Below are 21,695 nucleotides of genomic sequence, written 5' to 3'. Positions count from 1 at the left end.
GCCTATCTTCCGGTGCCTACGAAGGAAATTCGAAGCTCGACAACTGCATCCAGAAGTTTACCATGAATTGTACGTGCGGCGCATCACACATAGAATTTAGATGCCAAGAAAACCACCAACAGGGCATATGTACTTCTACCATCATCATCGACATTGGCATAGACGAATGTCAATCGGACTACTCTAAATCTGAGCCGTCAAGAGGAAGACATTTTCCACTTGAAACTGAAGAGACCTGTATTCTAGACGTGAGACTGTTGTCTGAGGATGACTGCGGTGCATTGGACTTTGTTTGCAACGTGGCTGCATGTGAACCTGCAGCTCCCTTGAGAGGCGTCTGTCGGGAAGGTCTGCTGAGACAGCGTGTCCAATCAACGGCTGTGCTGAAGAAAACAGTGCTCGACAATATCTCTTTGTGTGTCGAACGGCCACGTCATCGTAGCAACAACAGCCTGGTCAACTGGAGAAAGAGAAAGCGGCACTGGAGGAAAACAATGCGGATGGCTTCGTGGGGAACACGCTCCCTGCCGCCTGTGGCTCCCACTGATCGACCTCCACCTGAACTGTCAAACCTCAGCTGCACTGTTTCTTTTCGGGACGAAAAGTGTTAAAACGGGGGCAATGTTATGACTTTGCTATGCGCACCGCCTTCCAAGATAGTGCAGAAAGAAGGTGCGCACTATCAGTGACCAGACAAGTCAGATGTTGACATAAGAGACTAACGATTTCCGCCCAAGTCTAGAGCCAATATGGAGATGCTGTGCTCAAGGCAGATATCCTTTGTGTTTGTCATGTCTCCGTGTAAATAAACGTCAATGTCCTCGTTGAGTTGCCTCACTTAAGTTACTACAATATGTTAGAAGACATTCAAGAAATGTCGAAACGTAAAACGTTATTTCTAGTCTGACGATCATAAATCATCCATGAAGCAATTTATGATTCATGCTACATTGGCGCTAAATCAGTTAACTTATTTGTTGATTGAGATATGTTGAAAGGTTTTTAATTCATTGCTATTTTCAGCCTTAATTTTTTGTTCTTCTATTAATTTCGTTCGGGGCCACCATTTTCACTTCGCTTAGGGATTGGAGAGAGATGGTTGACAGATCATTTGTGGTGTCCAAATGTTCCAACAGACTAGATGTATAAGTTACTTTAACTATAAGGACAGGTGAAATAAAACCTGCAAATACAAAACATAGGCATTATTATTTTTGTGTTTCACATAAATATACTTTTTAACAGAAATACAAAATAAATTTATATTATTAAAATATCTTGTTCATTTTGAATTTTGCTTTTCATAAGTTGGATAGTTTATAAATATTTGTTCTAATCTATACATTTTGCCCTCATCACGTGACTATGTCTACCAACAATCAATCAATCAACTAACCCAGTGATGCCCAAACTACGGCTCGCGGGCCCGATCCGGCCCGCGACTTGGTTTCGACTGGCCCGCCAAAACATCGGTATAAAATGTAGAAAATAAAAGAAAAATGAAAATATTGAAAAAATATTTTCTCATTATTAGGACTTTTTCTTGGAATTCATTCTAATCTATTGTCTTTCTAAAACAAACCATTACAAAAATATGGTGGCATTGTTGGTTTAAGCCGCTAAGAAAAGATCGCTAATTTACGCCTAGAAGTAAGCGATTGACGAAAATATTTACCAAGAAGTCAAGAAAATGAGTCGTCTGTCATGGAGGCTAGATAGTTGCTCACATTTAAAGAATAGAAATGTAGTATAAAAAATGCTGGCTACCAGTGATAGAATAAAATCGTCCTGAAAAAAAGCTGTCAGCCTTTCTGGCATGACAACTGCAAAATGAGTGGACGATATTGGTGAAAATCTCCATTTTAAACTAAAGGACAGAGCAGCAGATTGTGAAATAATTACTAGATTTCTACGCCTTGTTGTCTACAGAAACCTTTAGTTGAAAGACTTTTTTAGTTATAAGACACCTGAAATCCTTGTTACGTAATTAGCTTATGGGTGTATGTAAGCCTAATGGAGCCACGGGAATTGTAATAAAACAATTTTTCGAGGCGCGGTGGCTGAGCGGTAAAGCGCTTGGCTTCCGAACCGAGGTCCCAGTAAGAATCCTGGCGAAGACTGTGATTTTAATTTCGGGATCTTTGGGCGCCACATGAAACTCTGGTTAACAGAGGGTCAAAGAAACAAATAGATGACCTTCACATCATCTGTCCTATAGACTGCAAGGTCTATCGCAACTATTCTCTATTTCATTTTTTAATATTTTTTTTTTGTTAATGTGGCCCGCGACACGGGTGTCGGAAATTAAAATGGCCCGCAGGCCGTATAACGCTGGGTATCACTGCTCACTAACCTATGAATATGAAGTTGCTATCTATTTTGATTACAGACTTTTGTAATGTATATATAGGTCTGTGATATATATATATATATAGCTAGACCACAACAACATAAAATGGCAGGCATAGACGTGGAAGATGAAAATATTTTAACTTCAATATTCAAAGATTCATTTTCAGGTTTGTATTTTGTTGAATTTTCATTGTTTTTACATCTAGATCTAGAGTCTACACAGAACCCCTGGTATGACCATATCCCTCCACTTTTCTCGGTCAGCAGCTTTTCTTTAGCGGTCCATATTCTAAGTCATTCTTTTAATTTTTAATAAATTTTTTATGTTATTATTCATTTTATTGTTATCCTGCCACTGAGCCAGCTTTTCTTTGGAGGACATTTTCTTCGTGTTCCCTCCACTATACCTTGAAGAATTACTTTTTACAAGTTTTGACAGTGAGTCGTGTCTTACAACATGACCAAACCAGCTCAGCTATTGTCTTTTCACAGTATTGAGGAGTTCTTCCTTTTTGCCAACCAGAGGCAGAGTATTCATTGACGACATTGACTTGTAAAAATACAAACTTTTACTTTACTCATTTGTCTTCTTTTTCTGGTCTCTTGAGTGATATCCAGCATTTTCTGTTGCATTTAATCTAGATTTAGATCTCTAGATCTATCACTAAAGGAGATAAAACTGCTGCCATGAGCAAACTGTGGAAAATCTGGAAGAGTTACATTAACTTCTCAGTAAAATTAAAACGCTGAGGCTGAAAGAAGAATCGAAGCCTTTAGCCTAGGATAGAATCTTCTAATTTTAGATCTAATTATGTTATGTTCATCTATAGTATAGAAAGATCTATATGATTATATCTAGTTCTCAATGTTAGTCTAACTAGAGTAATAAGACTATATATATATAGAAATAATAGATCTAATCTAATGTTTTACTTTAATGTTTTCATGAGTTAGGTTAAATATAAATTCACTTTAATCTGACTCACAGCTTGCAATGGATGTTTATCTATCAAGAGAGAAGTTTGTTATTGTTTGAAAAGATTGTTTTCTGGAGAAAAAAAAATGATATTAACATAATACTGAATAATATGTCTTACTTGTGTTTGGTGTGGAAAATTTGTTAATTGTAATCTTCATTTGTTGACCTATTATAAACATTACATTTGTTGTTGCATTCTTTATTATAGAAAGTTGGCAAGAAAATCCAGACTTTGTGGAATATTTGGTTGAACTCAGTTCTTATGGAGCAGAAAGGCTTTGTGAGTAAAATGTTTGTCAAGTGTAATTATTAAATAATATTATATTAAGTCACTGAGTAATGGAGCAGTCATTATCATTTTGATTTCATTCTTCTTATTATTATAATATATATAAATATATATATATATATATATATTTTTTTTTTTTGTTTAGCAAGAGAACCTGACCGGCTGTCAGAAGAGAAAGCACATATTTTGGCAGAAACTCAAGACTTAGCCTTTCACAACTACACAACATTTATTCAGACAGCAGACTGCTCCAAGGAGATATTTCAAGATGTAAAATTTAAAACTTAGATTGTATAATAGATAGATGTAGACTGTGAAATACATAGTTTAAAGAAAATATTAAATATGTTTTATTTTGAGGATAATATTTTTCTTTAGTTTCAAATGCATAGTTTATTTAAAGAAAATATTAAATATGTTTTATTTTGAGGATTATATTTTTCTTTACAGTTTCAAATCATAGAGCAACATCTTGAAAGTCTATTGAATAAATTACCCAACTTTTCAGAAGAATGCAAAAATGTCATTCAGAAAGCCCAAGAGATTAGTTCAAGGTTCGGCCAGCACTGAATTTTTTTTTTTTTAAATTACTGTTAGATTGAAACAAAATTTCTGCATTTTCTAAACTCTGTTAGTCATCATTTGTACATTAAAATGTTTCATTTTAAAACTAAGACATTCAATTCATTTGTATATACCCCAATCAATTTGTGGGGAGTATCAAAATGGTATTGTCAGCAAATGCTCATATTATAAAACTTCTGGTGGATTGTGGGAACATCAGACAAATACTAAATTTGAAGATAAGTCAAGAAACTTTTGAGATGGACAGATGCCATCTAGCTATAAATGATGAAGCTACTAATTTAAAAGACACATCATTCCAGGCTTAAACATAAGGCCATAATAAAAATGTGTTATATTTGAGTGAGCTGAAATTGTTACATTTGAAATTGAAAATGTAAAACTTACTGTGATACTGATACATGCACACAATTTCAAACTTAGTGATACTGATACATGCACACAATTTCAAACTTACTGATACTGATACATGCACACAATTTCAAACTTACTGATACTGATACATGCACACAATTTCAAACTTACTGATACTGATACATGCACACAATTTCAAACTTACTGATACTGATACATGCACACAATTTCAGAAATACTTTATTTGAGCATTATATTTGTCTGTGTTTTTGTTTTCAGTCGTCGCATGAACATTTTGACCTTGCAACGTCATTCGCAACTTCTTGAAATTCTGGAAATGCCTCAGTTGATGGATACATGTGTTAGAAATAGATATTATGAAGAAGCATTGGAGTTGGCAGCGTATGCTAGAAGACTGGAGAAAAAACATCCCAATATTCATGTCATCATTGTAAGTTTGTTATTTAAAAAAAAGAAATCTGATTAAAAAATAAATACTTCACTGCAGTTTATTTAAGGATTCAAGATTAATTTGAGATTAAGATCCTTCCACATTGTTTGGAATTAGGCGTGATGGCTAAGCGGTAAAGCAATTAGCTTCGAACCAGGGTCCCAGGTTTGAATCCTGGTTTAGACTGGGATTTTTAAATTTGGGATCATTGGGTGCCTCTGAGTCCTCCAACTCTAATGGGTACCTGACATTAGTTGAGAAATAGTAAAGGCGGTTGGTCGTTGTGCTGGCCACATGACATCCTCATTAACTGTGGGCCACAGAAACAGGTGACCTTTACATCATCTGCCCTATAGTTTGCAAGGTCTTAAAGGGGAACGCTGCTTTCAAAAGATCATTTCTGAAAACTAATTTGTCAGATGAAAAAATATATTCCCTTATGTTCATGTCCTAGACAAACACTATGATTCTTATCAGAGATGTTTATGGATTTTTTTTTTGCTTAAAAATCTTCCTTTTTCTAAATGAGAAGATCCATTAGGGAAATACAAAGATTTAAAACAATTTAAAGTTTATGTACTTAAATAAAGATAGAAATATTTGTATGACTAGTAAAAATGTATTAAAGACAAGAACACTTTGCTAATAATTTCTAGGAAAAATTATTTTCCTATCATAAAGAATACTTTGTGATGATTTGAAATCACCTTGGAATAAGGAAAATAATAGGAACAATAACAATGCTGTAAGCATATGTAAATAAAATGTGATTACTTTGAAAAGATTTAAAGCCATTCGTCCAGTGAGATCAAATTGATAGTAGGTCATGAAATAGTGTAAACAAAAGAAGAATTTTATATAAGTATTTATTTTTTAAAATTCATTTGTTTTAGGTACTTCCTTTTTTGGCATTCATTAGCCCAATTAAAACATCAACTAATTAATATAATGAAGGCAACTTGTATTGCTCTGATGGTCATGTGAAACTATACTTAACATGTATGATTTCTGATGGATTAAGAGTAAATCTTTATAGGAAAATAAAATATATTTAATTGTCTTAGCCATGCATTTGGTCTTTAAAAACATCTTAATAGCAGTTTCTAGATATAGGTTCTATTAGTGGATAATGAAATAGTCTCCTAGTAATACAGACTTATTCTTCTGTATCTAGGGTATTGTAAATGAAGTGAAAGCATCCACCCAACTCATGTTAAACCAACTCATTCAACAACTTAGAACAAATCTACAACTCCCAGCCTGCCTGAAAGTTATTGGATATTTAAGACGACTGGATGTTTTTACTGAAGCGGAGCTGAGAATTCAATTTCTTCAGGTAGTTAATAAGTTTTTGTTTTAAATCTTAAATTCAGTTTTTATGCTAGTGTCGTAAATTTTTTTTGTTTTTTCTTCTTTTTTTCAAAAGGCAAGAGATTCTTGGTTTCAGACTATTTTAGATTCTATACCAAAAGGAGATCGTAAGTTTTTATTAGTATTTGTCTTAGCTTACAATTTTCTTTATCATATAATATCAATAATTTTTATTACCATTTCAGCTGGTTGTAATTTAGACCTATATGTTTAGTAGTTTTTTGTATATTTTATATAACTTGACCAAATACAAAAAATATTTTTTCTGCTACAAATGTCTAGTTGTTTTTTTTACTCATTGTTGTATATCTTTCAGCATACAATCATATCAATAAAACAATAGAAGCCAGCAGAGTTCACTTGTTTGATATCATGACCCAATTTCGAGCAATATTCTCTGATGAAGATCCACTTGTTAGTACTGGCAAGGAGGACACTATTCATGAGTCTTTACTGTTTCACAGCTGGGTACTTCAAAAAGTAAGTACAGTCGCACTTGATAATAAGATGTGGGGGAGGGGGGTAGAAAGAGCTGTAGCTCTCAGACTGTTCTGTAGGAGAAAGAAAAGAAAGCTACTTCTTCTTTAAGGAAAAAAAACCTGAGGTATAAGAAGTGTGTGCTGAAAGGATGTACATTAACAACTTCAGGGGGGAGGGGGGGGGATTTTAAATGGGGATGTCATTCTTTGACTGCCCATTAATTGTGAAAAGCTATTGTAATTTTATCTTGGGCTACAACCAACAGGCTAACGTTTCAGTTTATATATGTATGGGCAAGGGAAGAGACCAATCAAAAGTAAATGTGAATTTTGGTTCATGCTATGTGAAGTATATGACCTAGAATTCAGGTGCTCACAATTTATGTTCGTTTGTTGCCAGATTTTACAGTTTCTAGAAACTCTAGAGAAAGATCTGGAAGAAGGTATTGGAGGTCGCCTCGACTCTATTCTAGGCCAATGTATGTACTTTGGTTTATCATTCAGTCGAGTGGGAGCAGATTTCCGTGGACTTCTGGCACCAATATTTGAAAAAGCATCTCTTAGATATTTTGTTGAAGCTCTGAAAGAAGCCAATAAAAAGTAATTATTTTATTTTCATCATTTGTTTTTCTTATTAGTTAAGTTCAATAAAGAAGAGAGTGCTGTGATAGCCCAATTAAAACATCAACTAATTAATACAAAGAAGATAACTTTTATTGCTCAGATGGTCATGTGAAACCAAATTTTAACTTGAATAATTTCTTATAGATTACACTAATCATTTGTTTTTCTTATTAAGTGGCAGATATTCAAGAGGGCGCTGTGATACTTAAGTTGCTTTTATTTAATGATATAATTGACAGTTATAGTTACTTCCTTCTGCTGCTTCTACTTTAGACCATCACTAGGAATTGTTGACAGTTTATTGCTAGGTGTGAATGGTGTTTGTTCACAAGGATCTTTGGTTAGCAGTTTTATAAATTGGACAAACCATTTTAATTTTTGCTGGACCCTCAATTTGTTAAGTGTTATTCAAACACAAAGCTCCTCAAGTTCTATGATTTTTTTCTTTTGCATTCCCAGGTATAATCTTGACATTGAGAAAAGCTTTTTCTTTGATTATCACACAATAAACAAAAATAGCTCAACACTCTTACAAAGTAAAGTCTGACCAACATTTTCATGCACACACATGTTTGTGCAGTTGTAAAGAAAAACAACAACTAGTTTTGTCTTTCTTTTTGTTCTATGTGTGTGCAGCTGTCTGGTAACCTATACAAGTGGTTATTTCCTAAAATTTTGTTGAGAGCTTAGGTCTGCACTGGGCATGTGATTGTTGGATTAAAGGAAATGTTCAAAAGTTTGACTTTTGATTCAGTACATCAGGAATAAGGTTGTCTAGGTAGTTTACTTAACTAGTTTTCTGTGCTCTGGTTTGTATCTCCCTTTTCAGTCTTTGCCCTCTCTAAAATGGTTTCTGAGGTGCTTAATCTCCTGGTTTGGGTTTCTATTTATAAACTGCAATGGCTTGTTGAAAATAGGCTCTTTCGTTCCTATCCAGTATTGAGAACTAAAACCATAGCTTTGTTCTAATGCATTTTCCATTTTTATGTATACATTGGCAAATAAGAAAAAAATAAAGCCTGATTTTTTTATTTTTTTTTAGATTTGAAGAAAATATGCAGTCTTACAATTTACTTGGCTTAGCAATGACAGGGGGAATAACTCTTGGCATGTCTGCCTCACAGGTAAATAGATTTTGTAGTGTATACTAGAGGATTAGACTTTGTCTATTTGTGGATATCAACTTAAGATTGGATGTAAATATTTTGATATCAACTTTAGATTGGATGTATATATATGTTGATATCAACTTTAGATTGGATTATCTTTATGCAACAAGTTTTCATGTAAAATAATGCCTCACATATTTGAAACATAATGTTAATGTCATAAAATAAAATTACTGTAAGAACATATCTTACCATTGCAGAGTGGTCACTTGTATCCCCCCACAACATTGTTGGACTTCTACCCATTGGCTGCCTACTGTAATCATCTCCTTACTGCTTTTAATGACCTGCGTCTATGTGCTCCCATGAATTTGGCTTGTAAAGTAGCTGATGAATTGCAAAAGTCATTCCTTGAGGTCAACCGTGTCATTCTAGCCTTTCACAGGTAAGATTTGATCTGATCAGGTCAAACATGCAATTCTAGCATTCCACAGATAAGATGGGCAACTTATTTTGGGTTAAATGCAATTCAGATTTTTTAAAACTAGGAATTCTGGTAAATAATAGTAAACAAACCACATAATTTAATACAATAGATTATTAATGCTTGTTCTCTTTTTCTAAAGAAAAATTTCAAATTAATTTTAGTGAAAACTATTTGAAGTTATGGCATGTTAGTGAATCTAGTACCATATTGAGTTACAATTATTTGAAGTCATGGCATGTTAGTCAACCTAATAAGATATTGAGTTAAATTTATTTGAAGTAGACTGACTACTTATCTTAGTAGATCTGATCACTAAATTCAATTTCTTTTTGTATCATTCAATCAATGTACAAGTTGTTGGTAGGAGCAATGCTTTGCTCTCTTGCTTGAAAAGAGTATGATTTATGTTTCAGAGCTGAAGAAACAACATTGAATTCTAAAGAGAAAGATCAATTTGAACAGTTTTGTGCCACCTATGCCACAGACCTGCTTCCCTTTATTAACAAGTGTATGCATGCACTGTTTCCTCCAGCCCAGCTTGCAAATTCTCTTGGCTGGACACTCAGTGACATCAATAAGAAGGTAAATTGAAAGCACATTTGGTCTTTCTTTTGTGTGTGTGTGTTGACAAGTTTATGAGAAAAATACAAATCGTGGAAGTAAAACAAACAGGATCATTACTTGGTTGTGCGATTCTGATGTTCAAGTCAAATGTTCTTTTTCTCGCATAAATGTCTATGTATAAAACAAAATTGACCTGGTGAATGTTCATAAGTGCCTTGTGGCTGTACCAAAAAAAAAACAAGCTCCTTGAACTTGACCTTGTAGATAGATATATAGCTCCTCATTTCTCATTTCCTATTAACTGGAAGATGACTGTAAAGTCCAAACCTTGCTTTAAAAAGCTGGCTGCATATGTGGCATGGGTAGATTGGTCAGTTGCAGATAAGCCTGTGTCTTCTCTCAGCTTTTAGATGGTTCAGCGCTTTTTTAAACTGGCCACTTTTCTTGCTTCATATCTCGTGACTTCAACACTCGCAGCTTCATGCCATGAGGAGTGATCTAGAATGTGCCTCCCAGCCATGAATGTCAATATCAGACTCCTTGAAGGAGCTCGTAAGGCTGTCAGTATAGCTCTTGTATTGACACCCCTAGGAGTGCTTTTCTGCACACAGCTCACGTACAGAAGTCGTTTGGGAAGGCGATTGTTTGGCATGCGGACTACATGTCCCGCCCATTGAAATTGGGACCTTTTTTACTGTGGCATCGATACTGTTCATGTTGGACAACTGTAGGATTTCAGTATCTGATATGTGGTCGGACCAACGCTTTCTGTGCGAACATTATGCTGAAAAGAATTGGAGCCAGCACACAGTCCTGCTTCATACCATTTGAGATAGGAAAAGGCTTGGGGTAGTCTCCGTTGTTGTGGACTCTTGCTTGCATGTAATCATGGAATTTGTGCACCATTGTTATGAATTGATCCTGGCAGCTAAATTTGCAAATGATTTGCCAAAGGCCTTCACTACTGGCGTTATCAAAAGCTTTAGTCAGATCTATGAATATATTAGATAGGCTTTAGTGAAACAGCATTTGACAGTTTGAAGAGCTGTTTTGGTATTGCCCTTGTGAGACAGATGTTTTGTCAATAAATATGAAAAACTCATTAGACTCATAGGTGTAGTGCTTGGCTAGATCCTACCTTATAAAACCCAGCTTTTTGCCATTATGCTATTTTTAGCTACTTGATAACAATTTTTAAGCAAAAAAAATCATTAAAAAGTATATTTAATTTTGTTTTTCAGTGTCTTTAAAAATGCTCTAAGTGTAGAAATCTACCTTCCAAACAAAACAAAAAGTTGAAAAAATGTATCTTTACCTATGTTTGGGCCCTCACTTTTTCTCTGATGGATTGGTATCATGACCTTTAACATTTGTGTGTTTATAAAATGGGACTCTGAATGTAGAATCTACCAGGAAAAGTTAACAGATCTTTACCTTTTTTTGTTTAACATGATAATAAGCCAACATATTTATTTTATAAAGAAAGTGTGGCTGTTTAATAAAACAACAACATAAAAAGGGCATTATAAAAATTAATTTGGTGGCATTCTTGGTTTGAGCTGCGAATAAAAGATTGTTAAACTATGCCTATTAATTGGAGGATCCATGGAAATATTTATTGAAAAGAGACCACAACATGAGCCAGTGTTGCTCACATTTAAATAGAGAAATGAAGGTATTGTCTGATGCGTAAAAAAAAAATATATAATTGTCAAATAACCTATTAATTAAGTATCAAATCCATAGGTTTCCACCAAAATAGTTTCAGAACAATTTCATTTCATTTAAATAACTTTTCATTCATGTGGCCCACGAGACGAGTGTTGGAAATTGTAATGGCCCGCGGGTCGAATTAGGTTGGGCATCACTGATATAACCTATTTACATAAATGATTCACTAGCAGAATGGATATTGATAGCTTGAGTTGGCTGAGGAGAATTCAGGTTCTTCACCTTTTTACAAAGCTTATATCAACTCACTCTGTCTGTCTGGTAAAAAGTTTATACACGTTATTTCCCCAACACCCAATCTTGGATTTAGCTGAAATTTTGCACAATTATTTCTTTTATCTGAAAACACAGGAATCATTTTTTTTAAATTAACCATTTCCCCCTCACATTTCCAACTGGTCCAGACAATTGATAGGATCATGGCGCATTGAGAAAGCTTAAAGCATGAAATAGGGCTAAACAAAATCAGTTGGTAAAATATTTGTAATTGTGCAGATTTATTGTTGTTAATCTAGATCTATTACAAATTTGAATACATGACTTAAAAAAAAAGTTCCCCTTTCAGACCTTGCGATCTCTAGGGCAGATGATGTAAAGGTCATCTGTTTCTGTGGTTCACAGTTAACGAGTGTCATGTGGCCAGCCAGCACAGTGACCAACCTCCTTTACTTTTTCCAAACTAATGTCAGGTACCCATTAAAGCTGGGTGAACTCAGAGGCGCCCAAAGATCACAAAATTAAATACATGACTGATCCAAACAAATTAATACAATTATGCTTTGTTTTTTTGTTTTTAAGTATTTTTAAAATGTTTTTCTTGTTAAATAGTTAAACCACTTAATGTATCTGACAATCTTATCTGAGCTTCACTTTTGACTTCTTGAACTTTATTGTATACTATTTGAAATGGAATTGAAATAGACAAAAAAATGTTGCTATCAACTTACATATTTCTACTACTTTAGAACTACTAAATGTTGCTTTATCTTTCTTCAGGGTAACATAGGTATAGTGGATCTAGCAGTTGTTTTGTCCAACATTACTCACCTTATGCCTGTCCAACCAGAACTGACCATCAGTGACCACAAGGATCAACCAGTTACTTTCACACTGGACTTTGATCCAGACACCAACTCAACAGCTGCTGAAGAAACTTCAACTCCTGAGGTTGTTGCACCTGTAGGAGAAACAAAACCTCCAGCAACAGCAGACCAGAATCTTGAGTCAGCAACTTTACTAGATCCTGAAGGTGGAGCTTCTGTATCAGTGCATCATGATAATCTTCCAAATTCAGAAAGTAACAATCTATCCCTATCAGGTCCTGTAGATTCACCCAACATTAACCAAGAGATTTCTTCAACTGGTAACACTGAGTTGCCTGTAGATGTTTCCATTCCTCACCAAATCCAAGTGCCACAGCATCAGTTCAATGTTTTAGATGATGCAGTATTTGATCTTGATCATTTAGACAATACAAACTTAGAAAATGTTGATTCTCAAATAGATTTAGACAAAATACCTGATTTATAGCCACCTAGATATTATTCCATACATTTTTTTTATTGAGAAGTACAATTTCTTTGATTTGTTTCGTGTTACACAAAATTAATGAACTCTTTCTAATGTTAAAGTGTTTAACTAGGGGAGTAATTATTAAAGTTGCTTATTATATATTTATTGATATATATATATATATATGTATATAATGTTAATAAAACTAATTCACAACTTAAGCAAAAAGAAAAAAAAATTAACCTTTGTTTAAATTTTTTTTTTCTGTTCCTTTCAGCTTGAGTATTATTCAAAACTTAAATGTAGGAAACTGTTCCAACCACCCTTGACTAGCTCTTTCAGTGCGGCGTTACTCTCAGCGAGTAACTTTGCCAGCACTGGTCTTTTTATTTCTCTCTTTTTTTTTAATTTACCGGATGTGGGACTGATTGTTCTTTGTTTTGATAGTAAATTCGATGCAGTACCAACATGTTTAAAAAAAATAGGCAATATTATGTTAAATGGATCCTCTTTTTTAGTTTATTTCCCGGGACCCGAAAAATGTAAATAATACAATTTCTTAGTGCATTTGTTCATCTTTTATGAAATGTAAAGTGATTAAATGTGTTAAGTATCATGATTTTTTAATATTTATGGATTAAATATTTAATTAAAAGGTAAATCTTTTAGTATATCAATTTTGTATTTATGAATTTTTTAAATATTTTCTTTCTCCGTACTCAGTTTAAAATTAATAAAAACAAATTTTGTTTGAATAATTTATTTAATTTACTTTACTTTTGTAGCCCATTCATTTTCCTTTAAAATAAAATCAAATATGTTAGATTATTGAATAAATAAAAAAGTTATAGTTGTTTTAGTAACTCTACCCTCTTGAAAATTTGTGTTCATTCCGGAAAACTCCATTTTTTTCGATCAAAGTAATTCCCACTGAAAGAGCTAGATAGCTTATGTAAATCCCACAAGGTGTCAGATAAAATAAAAAGCTTTCCACTAGCATTGGAGTTCTAATTCTATAGCATTTCACTGCATCTACCTGAACAATTCCTCATTGAGTTCAACCCCAACTAAATAAACTACAAGATCTCCAAGTGGTAAGAAAAAAAAATGAAGGCTTACATATAATGAGCCAGCTATCATACCCCCCCCCCCCCCCCCCCTGATTACATTCTAGAAATGAAGTTCATATGTAAAACTTCTGGACTTTCTAACTTATAACCTTCCAGCTGTTCATATAATACCTGGGCCTTCTAGTATATCAGCTGTCAACTAATTTTTGCTGTTTCTAATAAATGAATTATTTTTTTTTTACATTTTGGGCATATATTAAATTTGATCCAACTATTGGTCATTAAATTCATTGAATTTTTTTTATTGCATGATGTATGTCTAGATCAAATATATTAAGAAAATGTGATTTTATTTTTATTGCTAAGAAATATGAACCTAGAAATTTTGTTGTGTTATCTATTTATAAAAACGTTGATTTCATTAGTTTTCCCAACATTGTCCTCTACCTCTTTAGACTTCATGACTAAGTTACTTGCTGGTGATTCAAGAGAATGAAATGGTCATGCAAACGTAACATTCTTTTTTATTATTATATATGGCTCCTTCTGTCTCGGAAGACAATGGATGCGCCCAGATGAGTCACTGGTTTAGGTTTTGTCTTTGAGACTGGCAAAATCTGGAGTGACTGATCAAGCCAATTCTGGAGCGGCAGAGTTTGCCACAGTCCGTGCATGTTTATGCATCTGTCCTAGGACTGGCTGACAGAGCAGCTTTCTTTTTCTTTCTCTTAACTGATGCAGCTTCGTTTCTTTTGCTCTTGTCGAAGTTCGTACCAGCACATACAATCTGTCTCCATGCTGTCCGGTCTTGGTCTATCTCATCCCACATACTTTCGTTGATGCCTATGGTTCTAATGTCTCACTTGCAGACATCTTTGTAGGTTAGTCATGGGCGACCCTTGGGTCTGACTCCCTCCGCAAGCTCAGCATATAGGATGTGTTTAGGGATTCTATCATCTGGCATGTGGGTGGCATTATTACTAGACCTCAATAAAACACAAAAAGATTGTCTTGAGCTAGTCAATATAATAGAGTTGTCATTAAAAATAAAATAGCTAAATTGAATTAAAAGGCATCTGAACAATGCTTGGTACAGTACTTCTGGCAAAAGTTAAAAACATCAGTTTCTGTAGTGCCAGTAATTGTTCAGCTTTCTTAAGCTAATGACATTTCATTGACTTTTATTTTAAAAGCAAATGTCTTGAAGAAATTCATTTAAATTAGTTTCTAATTATCAGCTTTTTGTTTTTTCTTTCACTTTCATTGTCAACTAAAACTTAGTAATTTTTGTATTCATACAACAAAGCAGAAGTATAGCTCTCCCTAGTTGTTACAGGACTTTGAGCCAAATAAGTAGGAAACTTCAATTGTAGGTTACCTCATTTTTTTAAATAGGATTCTGTATTTTTTTTTAAATGCACAATTCATACTAGTAACTTTTGTCTAGATCAAATGTGGAGAAAAAAAAAAGGAGGAAGTTGTTCAAGAATCACAAGTGATGCAAGTAGAGAGTGATGGGAATGCTTGTATTGAATAGAATCAAAAATTCAAGTGCAAATTTATTTATTTCAAGCTGAAATTTCACATCTTGTAGTACATTGATGTCTGTTAAGCAAAGTTTTCACTGGGTCATGCTAATTGTGAGACACAATGTTTAGTTGACTTTATTACCACTTCATTTTGTTGATTGTATTGTTAACTATTGTATTTATTTGTTGCTCTTTTTTTTTAATGTTTCAAAATAAAACATTTGTGTTAATGGGTATATTGCTTTTCAGTCAAATTAATGGAAGGAATTATCTAACTTGCATTTATTTGCTTAGAAGATTGAAATAGATAAAGAGTTTGATCAACTGAATTGTAAACTATTGTTCCTATTGGTTTATCTCTTAGTTGGTAAAGTTCACTATGTCATTAAACATGAGCTTTGAATGAAGTTTCAATGTCAGCTCCCACAATGTATGTGCAATAGTGATAGAAAAGGCAAATTGTATACTTGAAGTCCTGACACCTTCTAAAAAAAAAGCCAATGAGAATACTATGAAATAAAAGCCTGTGATATCTCACTGAGTTTTTTCTTATTTCCTTTGGAAATGTGTTTCTATTTCTTGACACTGACCTAATGAAGTTAGTATTATCTCATGATATTTTGAGTTTTTGGCACATCAGCACAATTTAGGCCATGTCGTGCCTGTAATCCTTCAAGGGTTACTCTCCCTTCATATCACAAGAGCTAAATTGTATACAGTTAGGTCATTAAAAGCAAGGTCTATTCACAGTTAAGACAGTAAAAATGTATTCTGTGTGTAAAGTCTGGCAGCATTGCTTAAGTTGAGACAGTCTAACATTGATGCAGAATTAGTGGAGAAGGTTGAGTGCCTCCTTCATATCTAGAAGAAGTATTTCATTTTGACATCTCCTATGCTAGGTACTGTTTGTTATAGATTACTTCCTGCATCTAACATCAAGTAGGACAATTAGTCCAATCATAAGGTCAGTGTCATAACCACACAATGCCTTTGCTACTTATTAGCCACAAATTGACTTGATTTTTTTTTTTGAAACTAAAACTGTCTAATGATGAAGACCAGAGCTAAATTTGTTCTTGACTATTCAATGTGAATGATCAAACAAAATACAAACCATTGAGTTTTTAAGTGAAAGTTAAAAAAAAAATATATAATTTTTCTAATTTAGTAGTAAATCATACATCACATAAAACAATAAAACTAGTAAGTCAAGTTTGTGCATGTGATTTAATATTTATTTTGAAATGAGAACATAATGTAGTACATCAACTTCGAACACTTTGTGGTGAGTACAACTAGCAACACACACACACACACTATTTCCATTCAAACAGATCATCCTCCTTCAGAAAGCCAGTTTTTTCATCATGAGATATATCCTGGAGTCTATTTCAAAGCCATGCAAGTTGTTCGGATCTCCTTTAAGTCTCATCAGTAGACCTCCAAACGACACGTAGGCAGCCCTGGAACAAATGAAGTGATCACTTAGTACATATTTAGATACTTCAGAAAGTCTTCAGATACAATAATACTAACATATAATAATACAATAATACTAATATATCTAAGCTTTTTTTTTTTAAATTCTAGCAGTCATTACAAAATACATGAATACAATGTGTACATGGACTACAAAAGATTACGTGTAGAGAGAGATTCAGTTGGCATTGAAGGACATTTGTTTAACTCAAGTAAGCAGAGTGTAATCTGGCTAAGGTAAGGAAACATTTCCAAAAGTTCACTTGGGAAACAAAAGAAATGTTCACAGTATTTCATAAGCCAGCTACTATTCATTCACAAAAATGGCACTCAATTCACACCCCGCCCCCTCACCCAATACAGTTTCAAACATTTGAAGCATATTTTTTTTTCTTCCAAACCTCGTCATTGGCATGTGAGGAACATTGAAAGTAAACGATAACTAAAACCTTAAGCTTCCAGGCAAATCAAATACCCCCCCCCCCAGAATATCATTGACACCTCAGTATTGGACACTTCACAAAGTTTTGGTTAGACTCGGCGTGTACTTGTCAAGTTTAAATGCTAGTATATCTTTAAACAGTGTAGTCATTACAGTGGTTCACATTGAGTACAATAAGTTGCAGCCAAAGAGTCTTACTGAACATTAAGTCTTGAACCATTTGGTCTGGTAGTTTATGAACAAAGACAAGGCACACCTCCAACTAGCATGTTTCTAGTAGAAGACTTTTCACTGCACGCTAAACCTTAGCCTTTGTGTTGGTCTGAATCAATAGATCAATAGCAAATGTAAAGATTGGTCTATTGGTAACTTAAGAGATCGCTTCAAATTTTAGCGACACATTACTGGTGTGTCAATCGATTAGCTATCGATATATTTAAACATTGGGAGTCGATCGATACTTCATCGATAAACTCAAACGTAAGCAGTTTGAATAGTTTGGAAAGAAAGGAGCAAATCTAACTAGTTCTAATTGGTGCCAACATACGAAGCAGCATTCTAGAGACAAACGAAGAGACACAAATACGTTGACCTATATTCATTTCAATAAAACTTTATCTTCACAATTACAGCACACAAATATGTCACACATTAGTATAATTACTGTGAAAACTTATTGAAATAAATAAACGCATCCTGTCTGAACATCCTAAAAATAAACGTCCGAAAGAATTATCTGGTGCATGGTCGGCTGATTTGGCGGTAATGTGGAGAGTGGTTGTTGCAGGCGAAACAACCAGCTAACCACACTGCCAAAAAATCAGGGACTGCTTGATACAGACTAAACGGTGCATCCACTGGTGGAGATTTAGAAGAAGCGATAGAGTCCATTCTAGAAGAACGAGGTAACAATTCAGTACGAAATGAAGTCATACATTGTGAAGGCAAAATGAATTTTCAAATGCACTTCGTTGGCTTATAATGACCAAACGAAATCTTTTTGGCAACACTTCAAAAAAAAAAAAGATTACCTGATCAATTCTGAGAAATTTAAAAGAAAAAGTCACCGGATCGATTAATCGGCTGTCGTCAGATTTATCAGTAGTACTGTCAGCGTCACGTGACCACAGTGGCCACCCACTGGCGTACTGCTACAGTATTACTTAATTGTTTTGAACTAGAATTGTGATCAACTTTGTATTTTATTATCATACTGGTTTCTATGCCTAGAATTCTAAATAATCTGCGTGAGCCATAATGTCAACTGTTTACAAAGACAATTAACAATATATACACAGTTCTGCCAAAATGTCTGTTTGTCAAAGACCACGAAAAGAGTCTAAGTCAAGGAATGCGGCCAAAGTTTGAGTTAAATAAATATACAAAAATACTTATCCACAAGCAAAGTACACACGTAAGCGAGTAGGTCAGCACCTCTTCTGGAGATCAGCAAGCTATTAATAACATTGACGTCACCTATCAACTGTAATCATGATGTCTACCGAGTCTTTGAGAACAAACTCCTTCGTCATGTATTTAACTAGGAAGTAGGTTGGTTTTAAAACCAAGGGTGTCTCTTGTGTGACTCTAATCACAGGGGGCTCTTCTGGACAAATAATGTGACTCTAATCACAGGGGGCTCTTCTGGACCCGTTATGTTACTCTAATCACAGGGGGCTCTTCTGGACCCATAATGTGACTCTAAATCACTGGGGCTCTTCTGGACCCGTTGTTACTCTAATCACAGGGGCTCTTCTAGGTCCCTTGCGTTACTCTAATCACTTGGGGTCTTCTAGGCCCCTTGCGTTACTCCAATCAATGGGGCTCTTCTGGACCCGTTGTGTAACTCTAATCACAGGGGCTCTTCTAGGCCCCTTGCGTTACTCTAATCACAGGGGCTCTTCTAGACCCGTTGAGTTACTCTAATTTTTGAAGCTGGTTTGATGAGACAGTTTCAAAGGCAACGTGCTAAGGATGTTTTTGTTTTGGCTCACAGATCATTCAGAAAAGAAAATCACTTCGAAGAATGTCAGCAGTGGAAGACGAAAAGGCGTATGTCCTAGTTGTCGTGTCCCAAAAGTCCTGACTGTATCCTCCCCCCCCCCCCCACACACACAAAAGAATGAATGTTTTGAACTTTTCATGTGCAATGGTTCAAAGTTGTTCTCTAAGCCCAGCAGTGAGTTTCGAGTTGAAACTAAAGTCATAGCGTTAGGATGGCTTATTGCTAGCAATGGTGGCCATTTACTGAGACATTGATTAGAAAAAACTAACATAAAAACGATTTTTATATATTGAACAAAAATAATAGTTCATTTTATTTCATTTACAAGTCTATGTTTCATTTTATTTCATTTACAAGTCTATGTTTCATTTTATTTCATTTACAATAGTCTATGTTTCATTTTATTTCATTTACAAGTCTGTGTTTCATTTTATTTCATTTACAAGTCTATGTTTCATTTTATTTCATTTACAAGTCTATGTTTTAATTTATTTCATTTACAATAGTCTATGTTTCATTTTATTTCATTTACAATAGTCTGTGTTTCATTTTATTTCATTTACAAGTCTATGTTTCATTTTATTTCATTTACAATAGTCTATGTTTCATTTTATTTCATTTACAATAGTCTGTGTTTCATTTTATTTTATTTACAAGTCTATGTTTCATTTTATTTCATTCACAATAGTCTATGTTTCATTTTATTTCATGTGCAATGGTCTAGCCTATGTTTCATTTTATTTCATTCACAATATTCTATGTTTCATTTTATTTCATGTATTATTAATTTACCGTTTCACTTAGTAAAAAATGTATATGTGTTTAGATCAGAGTTGTTCAAATAACTATTGACCTCTATTCATAAAGCAGTTGTTACGTTTAGAGCAGATCTCTTGGAAGAAACATTGAACCCTTGACTAGATCATACATACAGTTATTGTTCCCCCTAGCAATCAGTTCCTTTCAACCAACATCAACACACCTGCCAAAACTAAGTTACTATGTAAATGTAAAATGTGGTCATCGGATTTTCATATCCTAAAAGTCTTTTTTTTAACAGTTTTCAACAGGGGAATAGCCGCTAATAGTTTTGTCTGGTCTATCTGTCCGTCCGTCCTGTTTAGATCGCAAAAACTAAAAAAAAAGATATTGAAAATCCAACATCATATTTTAGATCTTGCAAAGTTCTGGTGGCTACCTTTTTTTCTGAAAGCGAGACGGTAAATTTGAAAAATTGAATACACCATTTTATTACAATTCATTTTTAGTTGTAACAAACAAACAGGGAAGACTATATTAACCAAGGAGCCACTTTTTCTTTAAAACGTGTATCAAAACGGTTTTGTTCTTTTTTAATAAAGTTATAACAAATATTTGTATTCCTAAACAAAGTGTTACGAGCCACTTCAATTTGAAATAAAGTGTTGCAGTTCATAGCTTCTGATCGGAATATTCATGCTGAAAACATTGAAACCTGCCGTGGACCACTTCGGGGGCCGATTCTGAGTTTGTGTTTCCACTAAACAAACCTGAAACCTTGTTTGAAATCATTACTAGCCCCGAATTGCGATTTGAAATGATTATCTGTATTGATTAGATTGATCTATCAGCTGATCACATGCTGCCTACAATGGTTGGATATCATTAGAGCAAAGACTATTGATAGCAACAGATATGTAATCTGTCAGGGCATCGGATGAACGGATACATTGATTGGATTCAGTTCAAATTGTCAACATAGAAACCGTAAAAGCATTGGTTCAAAGACATGACCAGAAAACAACAAGTTCTAGTCTCAATGACATCGCTAGCTAATGCTTGTTAACTACAAGTGTCCAGACCTTTTCCAAACGCTAATAGTCTATGTTTTAAACAAGTGTAGGAATACAATAGAATAAGAAAACAAGAAGAAAAAAAAACTTAGAAAGCGACGTGCATGGAACAACTCCACTCCGGGACCAGAGAAAAAACAGAAGTGGACAGTTTGAACCATCTCAGTCGCTAAGATAGTTCAGAAGTGGACAGTTTGAACCATCTCAGTCGCTAAGATAGTTGAGAAGTAAACAGTTTGAACCATCTCAGTCGCTAAGATAGTTGAGAAGTAAACAGTTTGAACCATCTCAGTCGCTAAGATAGTTGAGAAGTAAACAGTTTGAACCATCTCAGTCGCTAAGATAGTTGAGAAGTAAACAGTTTGAACCATCTCAGTCGCTAAGATAGTTGAGAAGTAAACAGTTTGAACCATCTCAGTCGCTAAGATAGTTGAGAAGTAAACAGTTTGAA

The 21,695-nt window shown here is 34.3% G+C and overlaps 2 protein-coding genes across 2 annotated transcripts in view; one reads left to right on the top strand and one right to left on the bottom strand.

Annotated features, from left to right (window-relative positions):
• Positions 1 to 2,434: 2,434 nt before the first annotated feature.
• On the top strand, positions 2,435 to 16,023 carry LOC106055219 (conserved oligomeric Golgi complex subunit 8-like). Its single transcript, XM_056010890.1, has 13 exons — positions 2,435 to 2,519; positions 3,540 to 3,611; positions 3,766 to 3,890; positions 4,071 to 4,174; positions 4,839 to 5,010; positions 6,185 to 6,346; positions 6,437 to 6,488; positions 6,698 to 6,861; positions 7,261 to 7,460; positions 8,527 to 8,608; positions 8,854 to 9,038; positions 9,494 to 9,662; positions 12,372 to 16,023. The coding sequence occupies exons 1-13, from the start codon at positions 2,456 to 2,458 to the stop codon at positions 12,903 to 12,905; spliced, it is 2,085 nt and encodes a 694-aa protein (XP_055866865.1). The 5' UTR covers positions 2,435 to 2,455; the 3' UTR covers positions 12,906 to 16,023.
• A 676-nt stretch (positions 16,024 to 16,699) lies between these two features.
• LOC106055222 (DNA-directed RNA polymerases I, II, and III subunit RPABC3-like) overlaps positions 16,700 to 21,695 on the bottom strand; it is a 60,184-nt gene continuing 55,188 nt past the window's right edge. The window contains exon 4 of the mRNA XM_013211411.2: positions 16,700 to 16,949. Coding sequence (XP_013066865.1) covers positions 16,832 to 16,949 — 118 coding nt within the window. The 3' untranslated portion in view covers positions 16,700 to 16,831. The remainder of the gene's footprint in view (positions 16,950 to 21,695) is intronic.

The sequence above is a fragment of the Biomphalaria glabrata genome, chromosome 14, assembly GCF_947242115.1.
Source record: "Biomphalaria glabrata chromosome 14, xgBioGlab47.1, whole genome shotgun sequence".
Lineage (NCBI taxonomy): Eukaryota > Metazoa > Mollusca > Gastropoda > Planorbidae > Biomphalaria > Biomphalaria glabrata.
Note: the sequence above shows the minus strand (reverse complement) of the source record. Positions and strands in the feature narration are given on the sequence as shown.

Bases quoted from the DNA above. Each gene is read 5' to 3' on its own strand.
- LOC106055219 (XM_056010890.1), top strand. From the start codon at position 2,456: ATGGCAGGCATAGACGTGGAAGATGAAAATATTTTAACTTCAATATTC. The intron at 3,891-4,070 runs GTAAAATTTAAA...TTTTCTTTACAG, and splicing joins CCAAGGAGATATTTCAAGAT to TTTCAAATCATAGAGCAACA. The intron at 5,011-6,184 runs GTAAGTTTGTTA...TTCTGTATCTAG, and splicing joins CCAATATTCATGTCATCATT to GGTATTGTAAATGAAGTGAA.